At 44.3% G+C, this 25,859-nt stretch overlaps 1 protein-coding gene across 1 annotated transcript in view; it reads right to left on the bottom strand.

Annotated features, from left to right (window-relative positions):
- AGAP1 (ArfGAP with GTPase domain, ankyrin repeat and PH domain 1) overlaps nucleotides 1-25,859 on the bottom strand; it is a 243,146-nt gene that overhangs the window by 111,080 nt on the left and 106,207 nt on the right. The window contains exons 9-10 of the mRNA XM_010007801.1: nucleotides 18,684-18,788; nucleotides 6,355-6,523 (exon numbers count right to left, since the gene is read on the bottom strand). Of these exons, the coding sequence (XP_010006103.1) occupies nucleotides 6,355-6,523; nucleotides 18,684-18,788 (274 nt within the window). The remainder of the gene's footprint in view (nucleotides 1-6,354; nucleotides 6,524-18,683; nucleotides 18,789-25,859) is intronic.

Below are 25,859 nucleotides of genomic sequence, written 5' to 3'. Positions count from 1 at the left end.
AAGCAAACTCATCGCTTTTCAATATTCAACAAATTCAGTGGTTTTATCAAGTATTTATTTCGTTAACACCAGCAGTTGTCCTGCATTCTTCCCCAACATAAGGAATAAAAGGCAGTAAGAGTCAAAGTTTGTTTCTCTCTAGTTCTGGGAAGGGCACCTCCTAGTCCAAGAGATCTGTAGGAGACAACCTTGAGGGATCCCCCTCTAGTGGGATGAAAGGGAAATCTCCGATCCACTTAACATTTTGTTCCTTTGCAACAAGCAAACCGACAACTTCTCCTTTCCTTCGCTACAACTGCTTATCACAGAACTAACAGCAAACACAATCAAATGGAAAATTGGCTTGGATGATTCATGACTAAAATAAGTCACAAACTTGCAGCTGTGATCTGGGGCAAAACCATCAAACTTGTGCTCAAGTCGAAGGGTGGAAAATGTTTTATGTGAAGGCATCTCACATGCCACACCAGACCACAAAGTTAGCAGCAAATAACTACCAACCTCTGGTCTCTTGGGTACTCCACCAGGTAACATCTGGCACTGTCAGGACAGACACTGCTCCAGCATGCAAGCTCAGTCACCTACGAGTGAGGACTTCAGAGCAGAATCCAGAACACAGTTCTGCATATATTGCAAAGGCACCCTAGATCCATGAGCTTTGGAGCAACTGCCTACACCAGCAAGCTCCTGGCTAGACCCATGGCTTTACACTGTGCTTCCCCTCCTCATATGGCACAGCAAACCTCAGAGGGTTTGGCTCTCTCCAGACCGAGCAGCTGTTGGTTCAGGTGTGTTGGAAAATGGCTACTCAATGGGACAGGCAGGGCTGGAGGCGTAAGTCAGGCTTAAAAGGTAAAAATGCAGTGTTTAAAGAGCAGAATTTACTAGACAGGAATTAGAATCTCCAGACACGGTGTCAGAAACCTGACTCTGAAGGTATACTGGCCTAACTGAAACACCAATTTACCTTCTCAAAAGATATATATATATATATATCTGGAAGCCAGTCCCTGCAACTCAGCCTGATTCCAAGCACTTTGGTGTAAAATACGGTAACTTAACGACCACTGCATTCATTTGATAGATGATCATAATTGATAAGAGATAGAAAACTCCCATGTATAACTATGTGAAGATGCTGTCCCTGTAAGATGTCTGAAATGTCACATACAGTTAGCAGATAACAACCTTTAGCACAGTTAACGATGGCTACGGACCTAACACATTTTAGGATACTTCACATACTGTACAGTCACTATTGTAAGTAAATGTAATAGCACCAAATTATTTAAATGAAGTGTTAATCAGGAAACAATTTATCTGCACACCATAAGCTATTTTTAGATGTGAACTTTCTACATCAGTGGCTCTTGCTCCAACTCAGGCTTTGGGTTGTTTGTAGAGGAGAAGAAATAAATGACTCCTGGGAGAGAACTGTGGAGTAAGTTTACCTTCAGGTCACCAGCTCAACTCCAACCGAAGAGTAACTGAGCCCTGGACTCACACTTGCTCCAAAGTCAGCAAGGACTTAGTCAGCTTCTAAAAGGCAGAGAGACTGGGCCAATGGCTGATGTAGCAGGGCCCTTAGGACGTTGCTGCAACATTCACCTCCTGCTTCTTAGATAAAGTTGGAACTGAGCAAGGCCATAAGCTCCTCTGTTCTGAAGTACTTCCCACTGAGGAGTATCAACAGACTCATGTTTGCTGCCATGAGAATTCAATTTAAGCTACTTAAGCATCATTTAGCAACTTTAAGATACCACAAAAGTAACTTCAGATTGAAGAGACTTCCATTTCCCCAACTCCAAGATTGCTACCAAGTTAGCACACAAGTACAAGCCCCCTTCATAAAGGCACCATTAAAAATCTGTTATTCAAGCCTTCAGATAACAAAACCAAAACAACCCACTACACCTTTGCATTGCCCAGGAGAAGCAGCCACACAGAATCTCAGTCCAAACTGCACCTCCAAGAACCCAAGAAAGTCCAGGGACCAGCTTTCACCTTTAAGGCATTATGGTAACACTTCCAGAAGGAGAAATTTCAACCCTTTCCCAGGCAAGGTGTCTAGACTTAAAAGAGTAGAAGCAGCTTTACCTTCTCCTTATTTGTCAGAAAACACTGCTTTTTCCCACTGTTCTTCTCACTCCTAATTTGGTTCCTGTTCTACTGTGACTCCCCACGTCAAAGGAAAAGCTTTTCTCCCAGCTCTTGTGCACATTTGGAAACCCTGCAGGAAAGAGTCACGTTGGCTTTTTTCCCCTCATATTTCCCAGAGGTTTCTGCTTCCAGATGTTTGGGATGTAAACACTCACAGATCAGGATAGCTGTCACTAAGATGGTTATTGTATGGCTGTATATCAAGCAGTCTTTTAAACCAGAAAAACAATCTTGTTCAGACAAGGGAGTGCCACAACAGCACAACTAAACACAACGTGCTGAGAATGATGTATTTTTAAACATTAGTTTCTGCATGTGATGTCTACATCAATTAGATCTATTGGATAAAACTTTCCCTTACTGTGTGGCTGTTATAAATCATATCAACAAATAACTGAGTATACTCCTTTTGAATTCAGGATGTCCTCTTCCTCATTAGCCTAACTCCTTCTAGTCTCCTCATAGGGAAGCACCTTGGGAAGGATCTTCAGTGGGCTTAAACAAGTGGGAGAAAGAGACTGAACACATTTGATGCAGATGATCACTTAGGTCCAGGTGATGAGAAGGAAGAGCTCATGGTGCTCTATTTCCTCACACACTGTGGTGGGGATTAGAAGTTGAACCAACTTTGGAGTGCAAAAACGCTCTCAATTTTTTCCTGTTGATGTCTGAATGAAAGTAAGTTCAGCCATTTCTAGGAACCCAAGTTACTGGTAAGAGGAAAGCTCAGCTAAGAAAAGTTTTTAGTGGGCCTGTGCTTTCTCCATGTATAAGCAAAGATGATGAATTCTGTTTCCAGAGGCAATCTGAAATGCGACACTTTAATTGAACAGTGGTTTTCTTTTCATATATTAGCCTTTCCACTAAGCTGTATGCAATTAAATGACAGCAGAAGAAAAATTAGTCCACTCCTGACCAAATCCAACAGTGAAAAAATACTGTCCTGATATCCAAGCACAGAATATCCAGGTACCAAGTCTGCACTGGCAAAAAGCAGAACAGGAAACCTTGCTGTTTTGGGGCAGAGGTAACACACCAAGCAGCAAGAATGCAGTGTAATTACGTACCTAAAAATTAAAAATAGCAAGTGCTGATTCTTTCTGTGCTTGGTCCAAACCTCCCCTGTGAGGAGGAGAAACAACAAGAAAACCCTAACAGACAGTTCAGCCCTGTGATCGATTTTAAAGCATCACTCAAGCAGACAACATTTTGCCAGCACTAACAATTGAGAAAAAGCTCAGAGACAGCACCACAGCCTCAAAGGGATAATTTGCAAATGTGTGCAGTCGCATGGTAGGCAGCTGCAGGGGTAGGAAAAGTCCTCCCTATGCTCCAGAAGCCGTGTGCTGAGCACCCATGGGTCTCCCACCCAACAGCAGCTGTGACCACAGCCAGCACTGTCAATATACCTGAGCACAGGAAAGTTCAGACTAACAGGCCAGGAACAGCTTGTGACAGGGGCTTTTTTACAAAACTAATAATACCCTAATATTTTAAAATCACTCTGCAGCTCCTCACTCTTACCTGCACATTAAGAGTATTGAGGGTGACATACAGACTGACACACAACCGAGCTGCTGACAGTTATTTTTCAGATCTGGCCTGTCCTACCTTTTTTTTTTTTTTTAAAATGATACTTTACTGATTTGCAGGTTTTTGTTTTTAATTGAGTAACTGCTGTTTCGATCAATCAGCTTCCTAAAGCAGCTCCTCTGTCCTGCTGCTGGTTGTTCTGTCCAGTAATGCAATAACCAGACAGACCTCAAACATGGCCTTTAAGTAAGAAAGATTCAAAGAAGGCAGCTTGTTCAGAAGAAAGAAAATTTGAGAAAAAAACCCAAAAACCAAAGAAGGGGTGTGATGATTGATAATGCACTGAATGTACCAGAAGCAATGGCTGTGAGGGACAATACTGCAGCAGGTCTGAAACTGCTGTGTATGAGCTGAACTGAAACACAACCTCACAGAGCTTTTTGCATCTTCACTGACACTTCTCTCCCCCAGAATCCTGGACATCCACCTTCCATACACCCCAAGTGGGCAGGAGACAGCAGGGAGTTAGGTAGGAACAGGCTGGCCAGCTGCCATGGAGGGAATAAAGCTATTCAGTCTAGTCTGTCTTCACCTGCTCCCACCAGCAAGTTACAAAGATGCTTCCAAACTGCTATGCTTCCAGCCAGCTGCAGGGATAATACAATTAAGACAATTAAGACATCAATCCTTGTGTTATCTATGGGAAAAGCATCACACAAAGATAAGCAGGTCAAGAACTTGCTTAAAATTACAGAAGGATTGGCGTAGTGTCCCAGCTGTGTGAGGGGGGAAATGAAGGTATTCAGGTGGGGGATGACAGAGGAACCAGGCTCCACCTCCCTTGGATACAACTCCTTTTTACATTAGGAGGACATTAATTATTTTAAGACTTAACCACAGTAGATCTCTTGAACTACTATAACCAGAAATCAACAGAAAAGTCTTTTGGTATTTCTAAGCAACACGATAAAGACGTCAAGAGAGGACAGAAGCTCCAACTGTTCCCACCACATTACTCAAAAAACACCATCCAAAGGCAGAGCTTTTTCCCAGCGTTTGCACTTTCTATCATAATTAACTTGTCTCTTTTAAACCAACTGCTGTGTGATATAACTTCTGGCTAGCCAGGATACCTTCTCCATGGCTTCCATCCCTGCCAGAGCAAGCTGCCTAGTGCACAGTTTCATGTAAAGAAAGCATCACAAGTGCAGAGAGTTCTGTAACAAAATTAACTGTGCAATATTAATTTAAGTCATGTACAAGCTGTTTCCCTCTGACCTAAGCATATGCCAAAACATCTAAATTCCATGCTATAATCTTCCTACTAGTATTATCCCTGATTGTGTTTTCAGAAATGTACTTTTCTGGAGTTATGAAGTAATTTTTACCTGTGTTCAAACATCTTACTGCTGGTTTAGTGACTCACTCCAGTACTTTTCTTCCCTACATTACGGAATATGTTGGAAAACAAAACCACTCCCTGCACCCAGCCCTCTAAATTCAACACCAAAATGGGAAGAATAAACCAACCACAAATAATTTTCTCCTGTGAACTCTCCCAGTGGCAGTGCCAGCTCTGAGCCTCTTGAGGGGTAGGTTACAACTTGACAAAGAGTCTGCTGTAATCATGGCTTCAGACATTTCATGTCCCAGGCTGAACTAATACAAACATTCCATGCAAGACCTGCAGGGATGTCTGCTCAATAAAACCAACTTTTTTTTTTTTTTTACCCCTTTTTTTAAACACTCATCTCAACAAGCAGCATCTGCAGTTGGAAAGAAAATCCCTCTCCCTCTTCCCCTAATATAAGGGAATCACAGCTTGACTTGAGGCATATGATAGCCATGACTACCCAAGAGAAGGCTTGACCAGCAGGGTGACCAAGCTCCCTCCTGCTGCTGCTCATCCTACCTGTCTAGTGTATATTGACAGGAAGAGAACAGGTTGGGGTGTTTTGTTGACACAGATGCTGGAGGTGTCCATATTCATCATGAATGCAAAAGGCGCTCGGCACTTTATGGACCTCATCCCAAACATGCTGACAGAACTTCCACACCACCACTTCACCATTATGAGCTCTGTATGTGTTTTACAAGTTGCCTTAAATGTCTTTCCTTAATGCAATTTTTAAAATCCACTTAGCTGCATGGACAAGTGCTTCAGCAAACAATAAACTCCTTTGTTTAGAGCTCACAAGAAGCTATAAACTGCTTCCATAAACGAACTAAAATAGCTTTCTGCAGAAGCATCTTGCTGTTGGAAAGCCCAAATTTACACATCCTTCTAAAGGTGGAAAGAAGTGCTTTGAGTCCCATCAGGAAGGCACAAAAAGCCCTTTCAAATGATATAGCTCCTGTTTTTCCCAAGTTCTAGCCCTAACAGATCAGGCATAAGGCAGCACCAATCCTTCACATGTTATTTGATGAATTTAGGTAGGGTTTTGGCAAGTACAAGGTAACCAATAGAAAAAGATGGATATGAAAGGCTACTCAGAATCTCTTGTGGAGGAGACCAGCAGTCAGGGCTTGTAAAACAGTCACACATCAGGGGTTATTTGGATTTGTAAATTACTAACAGACACCATCCCAGGAGTACATGACAGCTGCCTACAGAGACTGAAATGCAGCCTTTCCCTTTTGTCCTCAGCGTGGCATTCTTACCTGAATTGGGCGAGATGTGTAAACTGCTCATGTCCTTGGAGAGGCCGTTGGTTTTGGGGCTGGAGATGGGTGCACAAGCTGACGTTGCTCGGGGTGGCCTCTTCCCAGGGACTTTCACAGTGGTTCTCAGCAAGTCAATTTCTTTCCCGTGGACGTTCTGCATATAGTCCTGGTAAGAGGAAAGAAAAAAACCCAATCCCAATATCAAACAGGTGGCTCTGTAAGCAATAAAAGTAACAAAACCTGGTTTCCCAAGACTTTTGCCCTACATCATCCACCTGCACTCACCATGTTCTTCCCCTTCCATTTTCTTGATAATCCCTTCAACACTTTTGACTACAAATAGCCCTGGTAGTGTGGAGCTTTCCAGTAAGTGATGAGGGCAAGGTGAAGACTACCAACACTGACCTAGGTCAGTTCCAGACCTGCAGCACACAGACCTGTACACCACCAGAACGTCACTTTTACCCAAATGGACTAAAGGCATCCCAAGGTCTGCACCTCTGCTGCCACAACATGGAGAGCAATCAGCTCTCCTACAAACGTTCTCCCACCTTTGGCAGTTTTTACAATACACATTATATGTTCTGCTCAAAACACATAAAAATCTTCTGCTAGGCCAGCATTTGTTTCTTCACAGCTAACATTAATCTGTGATAAAACCCCCAAACGAAGCCATCACACCATCTTCCCCCCCAGCTGTTTGAGAATGATTAACAGTAACAAGGGGGGGCCCTGAACAACTCGAGGGGTAAGGACACAGAGCTGTGCTGCCAAAAGAAACAAAGGCAATCTGGGAATACATTTCAGGCACTAGATGTTAGAAATGAGCAGAACACTTTCATCCATAAATTATCAAGTTGGCATAAACTTTCTTGTTCAGTGTCAGTACTTCACAAATTAAAATACAATAAGCAGAACATAATTGAGCATATATTGCTTATGGGCTCCAAAATGAGGCTTAATCAGATGGTGACTAAACCTCAGCATGTCCTCTTTGTAACAGACACGTTTTATTTAACATACAATAACCAGTGTACTTCCTTTACATTGAAGACGGAAGTGTTTATTCCAAATTCTTTGGATGAATAGCACATACCACTTCCCTGCTACCCTGTCACAAGTCATGGGGCACGATGAAAGCCCCATGAATTGAGAGTAAACCAGGCTTAGGTGAGCTACAAACCGTGTGAGAGAGCAAGTGGATGTTGGCAAACAGGAAACACATGCACTGCAGCCGGGCTGCTGTTACACGGAAGCGCCTAAACGCGACAGATGCCACGTAGGTATTAAAGTCAGCTTAAATATTTATAGGGATATATCAAATGTAAATAATAAAGCCTCCTTCATTGTGTGCGAGATGCACAGTGATAATCTCCGTGTCTCCCTGAGGAGGAGAGGCCAGCACCAAGTTTGCAGTCTCTGGAGCACCTGCCCCCACGCTCCTTCAGATCCGCGTTCGGGGAATAAAAGTCAAGGCTACGAAACAACGTCGTGGCTTCAGAAGCGCAATGGAGGGTTTGATCAGATTAGAACAGATGAGGGTCTTGCTGTCATCTGGAATATGCTGTGCTAAAGAGAAGACAGCAAGCCTGATTTTGATATGCAAATGTTACAGATATAACTCCCCTAGATGTTAGTTGTGGAAAATGCTGATCCGAGAAAAAAGGGGAAAAAACCCTTTAACAAGGCATGAGGGTAATTCAAAGCCAAGTACTTTTAAACAGCACTTAACAAGTCCCTAGAGCCCACTCAACAGCGGGCCACCCCAGAAGTGCCATCTTCTGCCCCTCAACAGCTTGAAAAAGTAGTAATTGCAAGCCCATTTGCATTTTTCTTCTCAACTTGTCCACGTTCATCATTCAGTAGCGCAGGGGGGAAAAAGAAAGGCAAGGAAAGCAAGGGGCAAAGGAGAAGGAACTCTCCCCAAACGTGTGGATCACGGGAGAAGAGAGGCCCAGCCCCCGCGCCGCTGCGCTTGCACCTTCGCCACCGCTTGTTTTTTACATTTCGCTCCTAATTATGTTGCATCTATTGCCATACACTTAATTAGCTGCATTAATGTGATTTCTTTTCACATAGTCAAGCAATTAAGAGCTATGATTGAGTTTCATTCAATTAGCCTCAACAAACATGCTAATTGATGTCCCAGATGCAAATGAGGTGCAATGAGAGAAACCTGCTAGCAATTGAGAGTTGTGGCAGGGAGACCCACAGCGCTCAGCTTGCTGACAGCAGCACAGCTTAACATGGCTCCCACCTTCTGAGGCTGGAGGCGGAGGACAAGCCATTAGTGCCTCCTTTGTCCCAGATGGATCCCTACAGGAATTACACTGCATCAAATCGACAGCATCTCCAATTCTCACGGTGGGGCAGGGGTGAGGCGGGGAAGAGCCGAGCGGGCACCACAGACCCTGCCAACGCCCTGGCTTCCTCAGCTGAGGACTCCAAAAGATCTCCATCTAATCTCCCAGCTTGGGAAACACTAGGCAGGTGATGGCCTGCAGTCCTCAGTAACTGGCAACTTCATCTTAGTCAGCTGAGGGGCAAGGCTGCCTCTTCAAGCTAAGGCCAGAATGCATCAATCCATCAATAATCCCTAAAAACGCGCTCACTGTATTGATTCTCCTGGCTTTTCATCCCCGGGTTACTGCTCAGATCTAGTGCTGCCGAGGTGTTAATTTGACTACTCAAGGCCATTGACCATTATCTAGAGGACTAAACAAACTGCTAAAATATCAGCAAAAATTGTAAAAGCTACACTGACTGAAGACGACACAAAACATTCTTTGACAGCCCCACAAAATTGAATCGCCGTGAGTGAGAAAGAAATGATGTGCCGTGACATGGACTAATGTAAAGTAAAATCACTTTAGGTCTGCTCTTAATACAGCCCTCCCTTTACAACAGCAGAAATTAATTTAACCAATTAACTGAAAAGAAGCCTTTCAGACATGCAAATTGAGCAAACGGGTATGATGTTGTTTTTTAAACAGACCTACCAAAAAGAAACACTGCAATTTGGGGTGTGGAGGGGCTCTTGTTCTCAATGGCAGCAGTTGGTGGGCTTCCTGCCCCACATAGCAATGGCTTCTGGCTTCAAAGCCAGAGAGGACACACCATCGAGGGCCAGAAGCTGAGCCCACACTTATGTGATGCTTCCAGCTAGCTGGCTGCCTTCTCCCAGCTGAGAAGACTGACAACAGGCAAACATCTCTTCTTCCACAGCCACACTTAATGCTGTTGCTGCCTGCCTGGTCCCTTTTTCAGGGGAGGAAGGATGTGAGGGTCAGATTGAGGGAAAGGCAGAAGACAGTGCTGGAGGCTGCTTCCATGAACCTGGGACTTACATCATCCAAGTCTACTACAGGTATCTCAAACACTTCACTAAAGGAGTAAGCACATGGCTACATGGTTCTACCCATAACAAGCCTTAAACAAGTGGCTCATGGATATAAAAACATTATGGAGTTCAAGGATTTTCAAATGTCTGTAATGCAAGAAGAGATGGCCACCCTTGTCCCACAGGCAGGGCCTTTCTGGTACCTAGGTTGCATTTTGAAACCCTGTGATTTAATTTTCAGTGTAATAAGCAAGAAAATGTGCATGAATGCTGAGTTAGTGACTATCAGTTAGTACCCTGAGAGATAAATCCTCCTGCTTTTCTGCAGAGCTGCCTCCAAAGAAAATGTGCATGAATGCTGAGTTAGTGACTAACTATTTATCAGTTAGTACCCTGAGAGATAAATCCCCCTGCTTTTCTACAGAGCTGCCTCCAAATCATTTGGATGTGTTGCTGGTGGATATGGTTTAGAGAGAACTTTGTAGAGCAGGGATGGTGGTTGGACTCGCTGATCCCAAGGGGCTCCTCCAACCTGGATGGTTCTATGATTCAGAGTGAGAGTACAAATCCCCCTGTCCTTAAGGCAGATGTTTTCCTTTCAATCTGCACAACTGCAAAGCCTTTTCAAAGGTAAGAGAAAACAAGCCCATGAAGGATGAGAGCAGAACCATTCCAGTGAGCCAGGTCTGGGCAGCAGTGAGCAGGCAGGCTCTGGCAGCCTGCCCACGCAGGCAGGGGTGGTTCTGCTCTGGCAGCAGCCAAGGATGGAGCCCAACTCTGACTGAACTGCTTTGGATGGTGCTTCTGCCCTGGGATTGCAGTGAACCTGGGCTTCTTGGCCAAGAAACTTCACCAAGAAGACAGAAGGATGAAGCTGTAGAAGACAACAGCAGAGCTGGACTGTGGATAGAGAGAAAACCCTTCATTTGAGTTATACTTTTTTACATCATGGCATGGGATGAATGAAACTCACACCAAAACCACTCACCTTGGGATTGCCATGTGTCATAACATCAACACTGCAAAAAGTATCTGCTCCCTCCTCAAGAGCCTCCCCATATGTTTCTTCCACCATGTACCTGTCCCAATGTCTCCCTTTCCCAACACACAGCCTACCAAACAAAAATGGCTCTTAGTGTGCAGTGCTTTCCACGTCCATAACAGAACACACAAGCAAGAACATCCCACTTCTTCTCATTTTGGGCTCAAAAAATCCCTCAGAAGCCTTTTTTTCCAAGCCTTGGAACTGGGCCAGGCCCAGGGTCCTTCCCAGATCCGGCCCTGGTTTACACTGAGCTTCTGTGAAAAACACCTTCATTTTGGGCTAGTTTTTCCCCACTGTTCAATTGGACAAAGCACTCCTAAGGCTCAGTTTACTAAGGCTGAGATAGTGTTTCCTGATCGGAGGCGAAAATAAAAACAATTATGGAAAAGAAAGTTTACGGTTGCACCTTGGATGACAATTTAAAGACTGCAGGTGGCATGTTTTTAGAAACAAAATTCTGTGTGCTGAACTATCGGACCCACAAAACCCCATTGTTCACCCACAACAACAACTGCTTCCGAAAAACAAAACCCAATCCCCTTCCTTCCCCCCCCCCAGACCAAAAACCCCAAACCCCCAGCAGCCTGGGAGATGGATGGAGCCTTGACTTTTGTGCCTCTCTGTGGCAGTCAGACATTTTTATTGCAAAATGCCGTCTGGAAAAGATGCAAAACAAAATTGCTAAACTGCAAAAAGAAGAAAAGGGGAAAGGGGGGGGGGAGGGAGTGTGAAGCAAAAAAAACAACAACAAAAGACCCCCTTCCCTTTGCTTATTGAGTTCAAAGGCATAACATGCAGCACCCTGCAGCAAATGGGAAGCTACACTAATTTTAAAGCCATAAAACGCTCTCGAGTGCCCTGCGGGGCAGGACTACACTGGAGCTAGTTGCACCTAAATAAGCCACGGTTCATTTCCTTCGCAGCTTAGCCTAATGTAATCATCAGCGCGTTTCTAGCCTAGAGTTGGAACAGGCAAATAGCCCCTACTGCCGCGGCGACACTCCCAGCCATTGAGGGGCCCCAGCTAGATTGCTGTTGATTAGAAAATTTTTCAGTTTTGACAAGCACTTAATGAACATAAATCGCCCCTTGATTGGTTTCCATTTGGGGCCACAGGCACACCTAAGAAGAAACAAAAGTCTGCAAGTCCTCTCCCCCCTCCTCTTCCCGGGAAGGACCTCAGCAACAAACCTACCATGAGGTTATGAGCGGGGAGGGAGTGTGAAGCAAAAAAAACAACAACAAAAGACCCCCTTCCCTTTGCTTATTGAGTTCAAAGGCATAACATGCAGCACCCTGCAGCAAATGGGAAGCTACACTAATTTTAAAGCCATAAAACGCTCTCGAGTGCCCTGCGGGGCAGGACTACACTGGAGCTAGTTGCACCTAAATAAGCCACGGTTCATTTCCTTCGCAGCTTAGCCTAATGTAATCATCAGCGCGTTTCTAGCCTAGAGTTGGAACAGGCAAATAGCCCCTACTGCCGCGGCGACACTCCCAGCCATTGAGGGGCCCCAGCTAGATTGCTGTTGATTAGAAAATTTTTCAGTTTTGACAAGCACTTAATGAACATAAATCGCCCCTTGATTGGTTTCCATTTGGGGCCACAGGCACACCTAAGAAGAAACAAAAGTCTGCAAGTCCTCTCCCCCCTCCTCTTCCCGGGAAGGACCTCAGCAACAAACCTACCATGAGGTTATGAGCCACAGTGGAATATATTCATCAAACGTTCCTGTTAAATTAGCCATCCTCCCCTCTCGCATATAAATACGGGCATAATATCATTCGGCTTCATAATACATAGTTAATCTTAAGAAAAGCAATGAAATGTTCTTTCCGAGGAGGACACAGGAATGAAAATGCATCCTGGAAAACACTGATCACCCTAAAAGCACTCTGTCCTGACAAAAGGAAGGTCATCTGGAATCTCTTTTATTCACACTGGGAATCAAGAACATTAAATTTCAGTAATAAAAAGCACTGACTGTATCTAGACTGTGGTGTTGAGCAGTTCTATGAGTGTTGCAGGGGCAGGGGAGGAAGTTCGGGCAACACTTTCCATTCAAAAGCAGTTTCACAAAATGTGAGGCTTTTTAAACGGATCGCTCCTTTTCCTAACATTTCCAGAAAACTCTCCATCTGCGCTTCACTCCTCATTCAGGCTTTGCAACCAGAACTGCTGGAAAAGACAAATCAGAGTTTTACTGCTCTGAGTAATTTATGAAGCATTTATATCCCCAGCAGTTAGCTCTGCTGGACAGGAAGTCCAGATTTTACAAAACCTCGTGCTTAATTAATGCTTTCGCTTTCGTCATTTAAATTGCAACTCATTCTGACACCAGCGGTTTTCCCTGCCTCTTTGAAGAGGGAGCAGCCAGGCCACTGAAACGTATGTTTGCTGCTCCTGACTCTGTGCTGCAGGTTTGCACAGCTCCCAGGAGCAGTATTGTGTTTGCCACAATGTCCTGCGCTAACGACGCGATAAATCTTGTCCTGCCCTCCAAAACGAATGGGCTTGGAACTAAAAACGCTGCGCTGTCGCCTTGTTTGTGCATTTGGTGACCTGTGAGTATCTGTAACACGTCATGGGAGTGATTGCAAGAAGTTACTGTGAATAATCAGTCTTTCTCTCCTTCTCCATCGACTGGGGTTAGGGAGCTGAGGAGGGTTTCACAGGACATTTTGCTGCCCGTCAGGAACAACCATCGGATTTCTCAGTGAGCAGAGCAGGTGCAGGGGCACTGTCAGGCTGGAGCACTTCTGCTTTGAAAGGCCACAAAGCCACGGGGGTGCAAAACAGTTTGCCCTCACAGCTATCCCAAGTCCCACTTAAGGAACTGCCAACACGTTTTAGCTTCTCTTTTTCCCCATCCATTTTTAAAGTTTTCTCCCAAACTGATCTTCAGTCCATTACACCTTTAAGCTTTCCAGGAAGCTATGAAGTGAACAAGTGATGTCTACAGCTATGCCACTTTATAAAAGCTTCTTTTGCTTTTAAAACATCCCAGGTTGTATGTTTTATGCTTGGCATCTTTACCAAAGAAGGTTACAGCAGCACAATTAACACTTTTTTTTCCCATAAAAGTCAGTTACCCTCTAGCTATCCCTAGAAACCATGTAAATTCCCAGGGAAACATGGTAGAATTAAGAAAGGAAAGCTCCAGGAAATTCGAGGCAAGCAATTCAGAAAGCAGAATGCTGCTCTGAACGTGTCTTTGATGAAAAGGCTCCCAGGCCAGTTGTGGTGAGTGGGAAAAAATATGGCATCAACTCATCAGCTGTCATAAGCAATTACTATACACATACTTCATGACTGTTCCTATCATTCCTTTTTTCTATCCTAGCTAATGTTGTAGGCACATTAATGATTTATCTTCATCACCACTCAAACTATATCCTCATTTTTGATCTGCAGGATTTGCCTAGGATCACTACTCTTTCAGGAGGCAGGGCTACACCTCACGTGAAAAGCAACAGATGCTGATCCTTTTGTCAGTTCCAATATTTACCAAAGCCGAGTTTGAGGATTAGGAAAGGATTGTTCTTAGGAAAGGCCAGCTACAAGGGCCTGCAGAGCCAGCCAACATCCAGCTTTATATTCCTTTAAAGCAAAAACAAGAGGGGGAAAAAAAAAAAAAGGGGGCACACAAAATGGTATTTTAAAAATACCTAAGAGCATGAATATGTGTATTAAAGCAACACAAACAACACACTTTGGAGCATTGAACAGTCTGAGGTAAGGCAACCCTGGAAACAATGCTGAACCAAAGCCATGTCCCTGGGTGGTTATTCCCAACGAGGAAGGCAAGCACAGCTCCCCTGGAGCAGCCCCAGGCAGCACCTAGGTCTCTTAAAAATGAGCAGAGATGGGATACTTCCATCTGCAAGCACACTTCCCTACTCCAAGTTATTCAGGAGCATCCTAAGAACTGAGAATGGTAAGAGATTTCAACTGCAGCTCTAGGAAAAATGATGCATATTGTGGGATTTGAGAAAAATGTATGGATCTGCAGTGCTTCCAGACTCCCAACATGGGAATGTCCAATAGCCTTTCATTTCCCACCAAGTCTGCTTTTCCTGGAGGAAAGAGTAAAGCAAAGAAAGCTCAACCAAAGGCCCAGTTCCCTGCCCCAGGTCTCAAAGAACGTTTCAAGCCCATGAATTGGGTCTGTTTTGTTGATGTGTCCACATAACTCTTGGTTGAAACTCTTGTGCAAAGTCTAGCCAAGTGTTGGATTCCTCCTTACCAGGCTGGAATTTTGTTTTTTAAAGAAATAATACATTCACTTTGAGGATAGAACAACACGGCTAATGCTGTCCTTGAGCTAGCTCATGTAGGCTGCTCACCTGCTCAGCGCTGTTTCTAAGGAACAGTTTTGAAACTGTGGAGAATTGAGCAGACCAGGTGAATCCACACACTTCTCCAGTAAATAAAGGGCAGGTTTCTGCCCCCCCTCAATCATTGCTGCAATCCCACACCCCCCAGCACAGCTCATCAAACCACATCAGCAAGGCTAAAGGGTGGCATTACTGCACTGCAGATCTCAGCTAGAAACATCAACCTGGCTGGGCAGGTACATGGTGATTTACACACTCTTCGTGTTCTAGATGGGCAGCAGCCTTCCTTCTCGTGTATCTAAGTAGCAGCTCTTCCTCCTTAAGGTGCCACAGCACTGTGCTTTGATTTGAAAGCAGATCTAGAACAGATTCAATGCAAAAGAGGGAAAAAGCGCACCCTTTTCTGAAAAAGGTGTTTTCTTTTCTTCTTTTCATAAATGAGGGGGAGCGATGATGATGGGGATAAAAGCAGAAAATGGTCATCCACAGCTAAAGCTTTGTCATCTACTGACCTGTGGCCCGATGGCAACCCTCAGACAGAGGAGAAACATCATCAGCCATTCATTGGGACAAGGCTGAGATAAAGCAGCAGGATGTAAGGCTGCCCAGCAGGTATCCTGGTGAATACATTTTGGGAGCCCTTGCACATGGCGTTCTACCATTAAAAGCCAAGAGATGCTCGGACTGATTCCCCTGGGGCCCTCTGGGGAGGCTGACACTGAATTTGTCAGCCAGAATTTTAGTCAGTCCCTCAACACTATCCTCCAGAAGCGTAAGATGAATAGGTAGCTATGGTGAACTTTGAAGCCTGCAGGTCAAAGTTCTCTCTCATTATTCCCACCATTTTCTATTGGCATAGCTCCTCAGCATCCCAAGGGACAGGAAGGTTTGAGGCTCTTGAAAAACACTGACGTGACCAAGTCAGAAAGCAGTAGGGTGCTGATATACATATATTTTTCTTTCCCCATTTTCCTCTCCCCCCAGTTTCTTGAAAAGAAAAAGATGAATTTAGCCATTGTGTCAGCCTTGTGGCATTAGTAGTTACTCATTTAGCTGGCACAATACAGCAGGCATTCCAACATCCTGCCCTGCCAAACAGGCCTGACCCTTCCAGCACCACCTCCTCTCTAAGAAAGGCACTCAAATTTGATTTTTACTCCCTGCCCTAAACATTTAATTTTGTGGCAAATCCTTCATTCGAGGAGGATGACAGGAGAGTTCTGCAATACAGACAGACCCACTATATTAAAAAATACTGTCTTTGTGCCTGAGCTGCCACTAAAACATCTGACTAGAGACAACTGATCCACTCAGAGCCAAATCTCGAGCAGTATTTAATAATCAGTCATTAAACATTATAATAGGTTCCTGCAACACAGGTGTTCAGTAACATCCTATGTTCTGCCTCAAACCACAGTGTGGGAAGACCAAATTATCTCCTAAATTTCCTTGCCACCACAAGAGGCCAGCTTCACAGAATTACAACTGCAAAGTGCTGTGTAACCAAAAGGATCGGCATACTTGAGACAGCCCAAAGCTAATGAACAGTTTAGATTACAGCCAGGCTTTTATGTGTTTAGAAATCTGACTTTAGATGGTTAACAAAGTTATTTTTCTTCAACAGGAAGGCTGGTCCTTATTTTTCAAAGCACCATAATAAGCGATCCCAAACAGCAATGCAAGCACAGTATTAAAAATCTGCTGGTTCCTTTGGTTTGCTGTGAAAAAAGCACAAGCAGGTACAGATAAAAAGGAACCAGCAAAACCAAACCAGAAACACATTATGATAATAGTCCTGTTTGGGGGAAATCCCATTTACTGAGCAATACCCCTGAGGAAATTCTGACTTCCCTGCTTTCTTGCCTACAAAGTTTTGTACCAACTATGCCAGGAGTGCAATTGCCTTCAAGAGTCTGGTCCCAGCTCTTCCTCCCACTGTGGTTTGCACAGGGCAGAGAAGATGCTGCTCACATACTGTTGCCTGATGGATGAAGAATGCTCTGCAGGGTATATTAACAACGCTTAATTGACAATATATAGCCCATTGATGCTATGGAAACGTACTGCAGAAGTAGTGCAGTGACTCTTTGAAGGCTAAAGGCAACAGGAATAAGGCATTAAACCAGCATAATTGAGAGGAGAAATCACATTGTAATAAGATTTTAACATGAATGAGCAGAACCCTAGATACTCCTAGAGACTGGCTTCAGTGAAGGTGTCTCAAGAAGCTCCTGAACAAGCACAGCATTTTCCCCAGCAGCTTCCTGTCAGGTAGGAACAGAATATGGTCCCCTACCACCACCTACCCATGAACAGCCAAGGGAAGGGAAATCTCTGACCTAAGCAAGGCCTGAGTACATGGAAACATGGAGCCCTGTACCTTTTTCTTGGGGGTGGGAGGGCATAGTGGGAGATAGAGGGAAACAATTACATGCTAGTAATTACTTCTTCTTTAAATGGATTCTCTCTAATCTCCAGTGGATTTACCTCTAATCTCAAAGTAATTACCTCTAATCTCAATGGATTCTCACTCTGGGGGAGACTAAGCAGCTCCAGGGAAGCCTAAGGAGAAGTGCTCTATTGTCTGCAAGAGACAATGAAAAACTAACATGTACACAGCAAGGCCATGAACAATAGAGCAGTTCTACCAAGCAAGGAAAGGACTTGGGTGCAGACAACAGCAGCTTGCATCCTCCTTTCCTGACAACCCACAGTTGGCCAACACAGCCTGAGAGAATTTATGTGGGAGCTCCATGGGGGCTGCCTCAAAGACACAGGGTACCCGCACTTTCCTTCTATGAGCACTGCTGAGACAGAACTCAGGTACCTTGGGACTATTTCATGGCAGGACTCCCCACATCTAAAGAATGGTCAAAGAGGTCAGAATTGTCAGCCTCACAAAAGGGAATTGTGAAAAAAACAGACAAAACCTTGCTCCAGAACACAGGGCTGAGGCATCGGATTTCTGATGGAAAGCAGCAATGCCTGAAAGGTACCTGTCACTTCACTTACTCAGTAATTTTTGAGACATGGACACAACACCTGAAAGAAACTGCAGCAAAGCCTAAAGTGGTAGGACTGAGACTATGAAATCTTGTGCCAACCCAGAGCAAGTGCCATTTAGCAAACAGGGAATGGCAAGTCGGTGACAAATCTCACTGTTCCTTCTGCACTTCCTCCACCTCCAAAGCTGTCCCTCAGGACTGTGCTACACACACTGAGGGGGGCAGACAGGATGCATGGGCAGAGACAGTGTAGACACCTTAACGTGAAAATGTTTTATGGTACAATTTTAGTAGTTATTTTCAACAGGATGCTTTAAAAAAGCATCAGCACAAAATAAAGGTATAAATCGTTTCAGCTGCCTCTTGGGATGGATGGGAACCCCTGTTCCAGGGGGTTCAGAGGGATTTGACTGTAACTCAGCCCTGCACCAGGGCTGAGATTTGAGACTGTGTCTTTTTGAGAAAGAAGGGAATGTAGAGAGAGAAAGAAGTTTCTCCACCACACAAGACTCAACAAGAACACATCAGGATGAAGCTGCTAACACTGCTTTCTCAGGGCCTGACTCTGTTGAACACACAGAGAGTGTGGTGCACTTACATGTAAGCTAGGATGGTAGGTCAGCACACCGTTGTCACACAGCGTCACGTACTTCTTCTTCCACTCCTTATTCAGTGACTTGCCACTTCGCTTTAGCAGCATACCCTGGCAGAGGACAAAAAGAAAAACAGTCAACACTTTGGCCAATGCACAACCATCTAAGACACAGAAAGAGATCAAGACAATTGCCAACACTTTTAGGTATGCTTTCTCCTGCAAGTTACTCATTTTCCCTTGCCTCTCCCATGATGCGCTTTCTCTCCATCAGCAGCTTCAGAGCTTTCAATTTAGGAAGCAAAGCTCCAAGTGCAGCTTTCATGGAGTAAGTCACGTAAGCAGATGACCATATCATCACTGGCTTTGTCCAATGGGTAGAGAAGACCCTTCTGCCCTGAATTCTGTGCCTCAGGAAAGCCCATTTTAATGTGATGCTGAGTCAGGTTACCCATGTCTGCTCCTTGCTGACAAGGACACCAAGCTGGTTGTACTTCTTAGCCCAGGATGAACCTCAGATTGAGAGAGGATCCTACTGTGTAGCTTGTGCTCCTTTCCATGTGTTCCTGGACACTTCTTGTCCCTGCCTCTCCACAAGCAGGGAAGAGCAGATGTTTATATTCTCATTCCCTCTGCAGTAAGGTGACACTGCAATGGAAATCCTCCTGGCTCCTTATTCCAGCAAGAGATGCCAGTTCCAGGTAAGAGCAGCAAAATGGAAACAGGGCAAATACAAAATATTTCCAAGAAATTCCAGATAATTTAATGAAAATTTAATGAAAGAGGTGTGATCACAGAGGAAAGGAGGTGGGCAAGGGGATTCACCTTTTCACAAATCATATGCAACTTAAACATCAGTGATGAATGATGACAATCAACAGCTGAGATAAAAAGTCACCAGCAGGTTTAAATGGACAAGGACTACACCAGCTGTTCTCAGCTTCAAAGCAGTACCTCACTTGGAGAAGCAAAACGTAACATGCTGCAGTAGGCTGAGGGTTGCAGATCAAACCTCATGCCTTAGCAATGCTCCTCCCTCAGAAATGTTAATTTCCAAACCCAAGTCAGAAGGCAGTTCCTAAAGAATTCACATAGCACCTCTGCTGAGATCTCCTGTGGAGACACGATGTACAGCACCTACAAGGCCCCACTGATTCCACAGACCAAGTTCAGATAAAAGTGGACATTTATATTCATTTCATGCAACCACAACCAGGAATCAAAACCAATACAAACTTCAATTCTCTGATCCCCATAAAATCAGCTTATTCCATTCTCATTTTTCATGGAACTTAAAAATGGGAAAACAGAACATGGAAAGATGCACTACCAAGCATGGTGCCTTCAACTCCTGTGGAGAAGCTTCTGTTAAAGTGGGTAAAACCTTGAAAAGCAAGTGATGCTGTTTGCCCATGAAACCTGCAGCTTGATAAAGTGCAGACCCAATGCCAAAGCCGTGAGGGAACAAGAGGCAGTTCTGGATGAGCAGAAGCCCTCCAAAGGTAGGCTAGCTTTATTCTCCCTCCATTCCAGATGTTACAACTTTTGGCTGAAGTCCCTCACCACAATCCACCTGAACTAACAACTCTACTTTTGCAGCCAGAGAGACGATCCCAGGGCCAAAGTCAAGTCCACAAGTGCCTGCTCCTGGACACACACTTGCAATACAACTTCAGAGAACAACCCTTCGCAACTGAAAGCAATCTGGGGATGGGACCGTAAGGAGAAGCTTGTGTCAGATGACTGAATTACACAGCAGTACAAACTCTGAACTTGCTGACCCTCTGGGGGTCAGACTGTTGCTTTTTTGAGCTGTTCCCTGCTACAACTCAAATTTTTACAAGAGAGAACGGGGTTTCTGAAACGCTTCCTTACAAAAGCTTCGGCAAGCGCGAGTCGCGCATCCCAATTACCGCCTGCCAGTGGTTAGAGACGTCGTGTTCTTCTATTAAAAAATGAAAGCTTATTTCTGCCTTTGACTTGTATGTTTGTCTATAGTGGGTGATCTGTCGCTTCACCTTTCCAGTCTCTCATATTTCACCTGCAGCACGTAGGCTCATGTTTAGCGGGACCCAATCCTAGTTATTGCTGTGCTGTGGGGATTGATTGAAATTATGCTTTTCCTTGCACTGGTCTGTTCTTCAGACCTTTTAATGGGGAAAAAGCTGCAAGGATCACAACCACGAGTTTTCTTTCCCCCTCTTGTCTTTTTTTTAAGTTTTGAAGAAAGTGTGTGTGTGTATATATATATATTTCACACCTTTTTAACTGTTTCTTTGCTAGTCACAAAACGTGCCATTGTCTACTTAATTTCTAATTCATGACAATTATAAACTCAGTAAATAGTAAAACCCCCCTACTTTAATTATTTTTACTACACAGAGGTTTTGCTACTATCTAGGTGTGAATTACAAAATTCTAATTGTGGACAGAAATGAAGACAATGATTCAAATGGGGTTTCATCTTGCTTTTAAGAGTGGAATCCTGTGCATTCATGTTAAAAAGACACTCAGCAGTAAATACAGACAATGTACCTACTTATGCCAAACTAACAAACCAAACTTCCTATTTAATTTTCTTTGGGCACCACCTTGACAAAATGAACAGATTTTTGTATTAGGTGAGAATTAAAAATATATTCAGGACCTGCAGAAGAAACTTATCTGAATACAAGGAGCTAACTGAAAGTGTTATGAAGCAGAGAAGCCCATAGAAACCACACTTTTTTCCCCCAAGGCCAGAGAATGCCACTTTGTCTGTGGTAATTATATGGAATGGCCTGGAGAAATGCTCTTAGTATTGGAGTTTAGATCAGTTATAAATGCACTTTAACATTAACTAAATTTAAAAAAAAATAAATGGCCCAGATATGACAAGAAATGTTACTTAAAAAAAGCAAACAGAAAAAGCCCTTCACTTCAGTCACATTATGTCTACATCTAAGTCACACTGGATACTGTGCCTGGGAAGTGAGATATGTGGGTTCCCACTGACCTTCAGTACCTCCAAGGCAATTCTGAGGTGGCTTGGGCACATCTCCAGTCATGGCCAAACAGGCCCCCAGGTACACACAGCACAGCAGAAAAATCACATCTAGGCACTGAGCTACACAGGAAGGGAGTATCAGCTTCTACTTCAAAATACTGATTTTTGTTGTTGAAATAATCTCTGCCTCAAATGATCATCAATCAGGTAACACTACTCCTCCTCATGTGTATGAAATCCCTGATTTGTTAGTCTTCCATCTGCAACTTCAGCCCTGCAGTTTGGTGGAGCAGCCCCAAAGCCTCCAGACTCAACGCTCAGACTTTCACACCTCCGATTTGCTCCCAAACCGAGAAGAATTTCACACCTTCTCTCCCAAACTGCAATTCTGGGTCTTAGGGAGGAACGCTGCTCCAGCTGCACTGGCTGTACTTTTAATGAGCCAGAGGAAAAGCCTTCCAGTGGAGTGCATGAGCTTCATACCTTGGGTTTTGCTCCAAGACCTGCAGCACCGCACGGAGCGAGCGGAGGAGCCGTCTGTAGGCACTGCAAGCTCTTTATTAGCAACGTGTATGCTACGTCTAGTCCCAGGAGGTCATTGCAAGCCAAAAGCAATGTTAAGTGTACAAGCTTTAAATAACTTACAAAGTTAATGTAATGAATGTAAGTGTTATCTGAAATCCATCACTCAGCGGCTTGCTGTAGCCTCAAGCTGTGATAAAACACCACTCATAAATTTATATTAAAACTCTGTTCAATAGCAATTATTTACCAACAAAGATTTATTGATTGCGTTTGCTGTTAGAGACTGGGGCCCTAACTGAGTCAATCAGCTTCTGTTGTTGAGCTTCAGGGCACCAGGAGAAGTTACAGACTGCCATCAGGCTCCGCATCCCCACCGCTACTGGGAGAGCAGCAGCAGCTAATGAAAAGCCACCAGCAGAGGACTGATTAGACTGCAGGTAAAAATAAACCAACCACTCCAACACCAGCCAAGGGAGCACCAGGCATAATACACACAGCTCATCCTGACATGGAGTGATTCTAGGGAAATTCTGCAGGTTTTAAGAATTTAAAAGGGTGAGCTCTTTAAGTTGCTGAATAGCAGACTGAAGATGCTGGCAGGTGAGCTGCCAGAATTCTTCAGGCAGAGGAATTCTAACAGTTACTTTGCATGAGTAAGTGTCACCAAAATGCACACACCGACCTCCAGAGAGGTATCTACAGCCACTGCTTGGCCACAGAATTAATCCTGTGTGGGCAGCAACATACTCTGCGTGCCCTCTTGTGCTCCATTTTAATTTTCATAGAATCCCAGACTGGTTTGGGTCAGAAGGGACCTAAAAAATCATCTAGTTCCAACCTCCTGCCTGGGCAGGGACACCTCCCACCAGCCCAGGCTGCTCCAAGCCCCATCCAACCTGCCCTTCAACACTGCCAGGGATGGGGCAGCCACAGCTTCCCTGGGCAGCCTCGGCCAGGGTCTCACCACCCTGATAGTGAAGAACTTCCTCCCAATGTCTAATCTAAATCTCCTCTCTTCCTGCTTTTCTATACATTTTTGATTTTCCAGGGTCCACAAGATACGAAGAGTTTCATAAACAGGATAACACCAGCAATCACAGTCCTTCGCTTCATGTTTTTTTGGGTGGTGAGGCTTTTTTACTTAAAAACAAAAAAATAATACATTTTTCATAGGATTTGGTACACTTGACTTTTCTTAACTTGTCAAGTAAAAATTGTAGGGTTCTCTGGAAGTCAGCAGAGCCAAGTCTAGACCTTCTGTAAAAGAAAACATGACACTTCAGTTTCTGTTTTCTTTTGGAAACTTATACTGCTGCCATGGCTGAGGTACCAGCACCAGGCAAGGTTTCCCCCCTGTCCCCTCCCTTAATTTTTAGCCAACCCCACACTGTTACCCTGATGCTGTTTTGACAGAATGAAATATGCAATCTGGCAGTTGCTCATTAACTGTATACATTCTTAATTTTCCACTCAGGTCTTTAGCTCTCATAACTATGATTAGCAACCAGCAGTGCTATGATTTTTCTACAGCTCTACTATTTGCATCCTGTTCATAAAAGAAGAACTCACACCTGTTAGAAACATCCTCCCTCACATAACTGCAAGGGCAACCATTTGCAGTCAGGATCACAAACTGTTACCTATGAATTCTGGTCAATAAAACATGTGCTTCCTTTAAATCTATTAACATGGTGAACAAATGCTGGTAAAGCCTCTAGGCTTGCATGACTAGTCAACTCTAGTCTGGTCAGCACCACTGGGACTAGTCTAGCTTATCCTAATAACAAATGAGATCAATTCTTAATTGGTATTTTTTGCTTCCAGAATATTTCACTCCAACAGGTGAAAACAGATTTCTAGTCCTAAAGCCCAATCTTCCAACCCATGGGACACACCAGCTCCAACTATTTCACCTACACACAATACCTGCACACTAAAGGAAGTTCATGGTCATGGCTGCTCTGTTTTCAACAATTAATTTGAGCAGATACTACAATACACCACTAATCCTCTAGGGAATAACCTGCTGAAGATGTCCAATGTATCTGGAATCCTTCCATACCAAAGCAACTTGTTTTCTTTATCTCCCAAATTTAAGTCTTTTTTTTTCACAGGAATTTCAGGGAATGTTGCTTGGTCTTCTGGACAATTAGCTCTGAAGCTGTTTTTGCAGTTGGAAGGCTGTAGTGAACCTCTCTTACAGCAACAGGGCACAACTGGGGACCAACTGAAGCACAAAACAAAGGCTATAAGAAAGCAGCCTGCCTCTAAAGAGAGCTGAGAGCTGGAGACCCAAAACGTTCTCAAGCTTCAATATCTAACAATAAGCTTACAAAACACCTGAAAAGACTCACTGCAGCCACGCACACCAGAAAAATCCCCCATGCCTGCCTTAAAAACTGGCACTGGAGCAGCAGCAGACTTTTGCTACAGATTCAGAGATACTTTCCCACTGAAGAAACTATTCAGATTTATGTTACACACCAGCTTAAGGAGGAAATGAAATCAGAACACTGAACCCAATTCTCCTGCAACACCCCCTAAACACAAGGCAGTAACTCGGCGCAGCAGGTAATTACACCATGAATGGTTACCTAATGCTGAGGCTCATCAGCCACTATTTCCATCCAGAGCCAGAGAAAAGACAGGCTCAGAGATCTGACTAGGAGAAAAAGATAATAGCTTTGCTAAAACTTGAAGGACAATCAATCTGCAACCCATTACTTGCCAAGTTCTTGGCACACAGGCTAAAAAAAAATAAAAATCAGAAAGCTTTACTAAAAAAAAGAAATCCCCCAATGCTGATTAAGCAAGTCTTACAGTTCATCACAGGACTGGCAATGAAGATGGTCACCTCCAAGGGAGAATGGCTACCAAAACCTGCAAGGAAGCCCAGCACCAAGGACATGGTAAATGGGGAGAACAAACCCAGTGCTCACTGGCATTGTGCTGTTATTTTTAATGACTGCTCTGACAACTCTGCCTCCAGATTTTGACCTTACCTGCCAACTGTGGGGAAAGCACAAGTTCTTCTGATATGCAGCAAGTAATTTTAAGTGAAGTTCTCCCAACTCCCCATCTTGCAGCTGCAGTTCTGTAAAAGGTAGGCTACATATTTCTGAGTGACCTGCCCTAGATTTGGTCTGAGAGGGGCTGGACTCGATCTCCAGAGGTCACTTCCAACCCCTACCGTTCTGTGCTTCTGTGGTATTCCCAAGGTGGCACGGACAAGGATTCCTCAGCATGCTGCTGAGCAAAAGAAACTACTAAGGTTATTTACAAGCACAATGTGGTTGAAAACACAAAATTATACTGCCATTTGGGGACTAGAGAACAAGAAGCCATCACCTGGCACACCACATCCACCCACCTAACAAGCAACTCTCTGAAGAGGCAAAAAGATGATCATGTAAGAGCAGTCAACCCCAGTGTGCAAAGACCAATCTGAATGGGAAACTGGAGCCCCTGCCCTTGCTGCAGGATGGAGCCCTGCACACACCACCCTGGCAGAATGTCCCATGTCCAAAGCTGCACCCACCTGCACAATGGCCAGGATGATCCTGCAGACCCCCAAGTGGGCACCCCGAAAGACAACGTGGTACACATAGTTAAAGGTCAGAGATGCACAGCGAAGTGGGAGACTTGGAGCACTCCTTCAACTGACAGCTTTG

The sequence above is a fragment of the Chaetura pelagica genome, unplaced genomic scaffold (genome assembly GCF_000747805.2).
Source record: "Chaetura pelagica isolate M959 unplaced genomic scaffold, ChaPel_1.0 scaffold532, whole genome shotgun sequence".
NCBI lineage: Eukaryota > Metazoa > Chordata > Aves > Apodiformes > Apodidae > Chaetura > Chaetura pelagica.
Note: the sequence above shows the minus strand (reverse complement) of the source record. Positions and strands in the feature narration are given on the sequence as shown.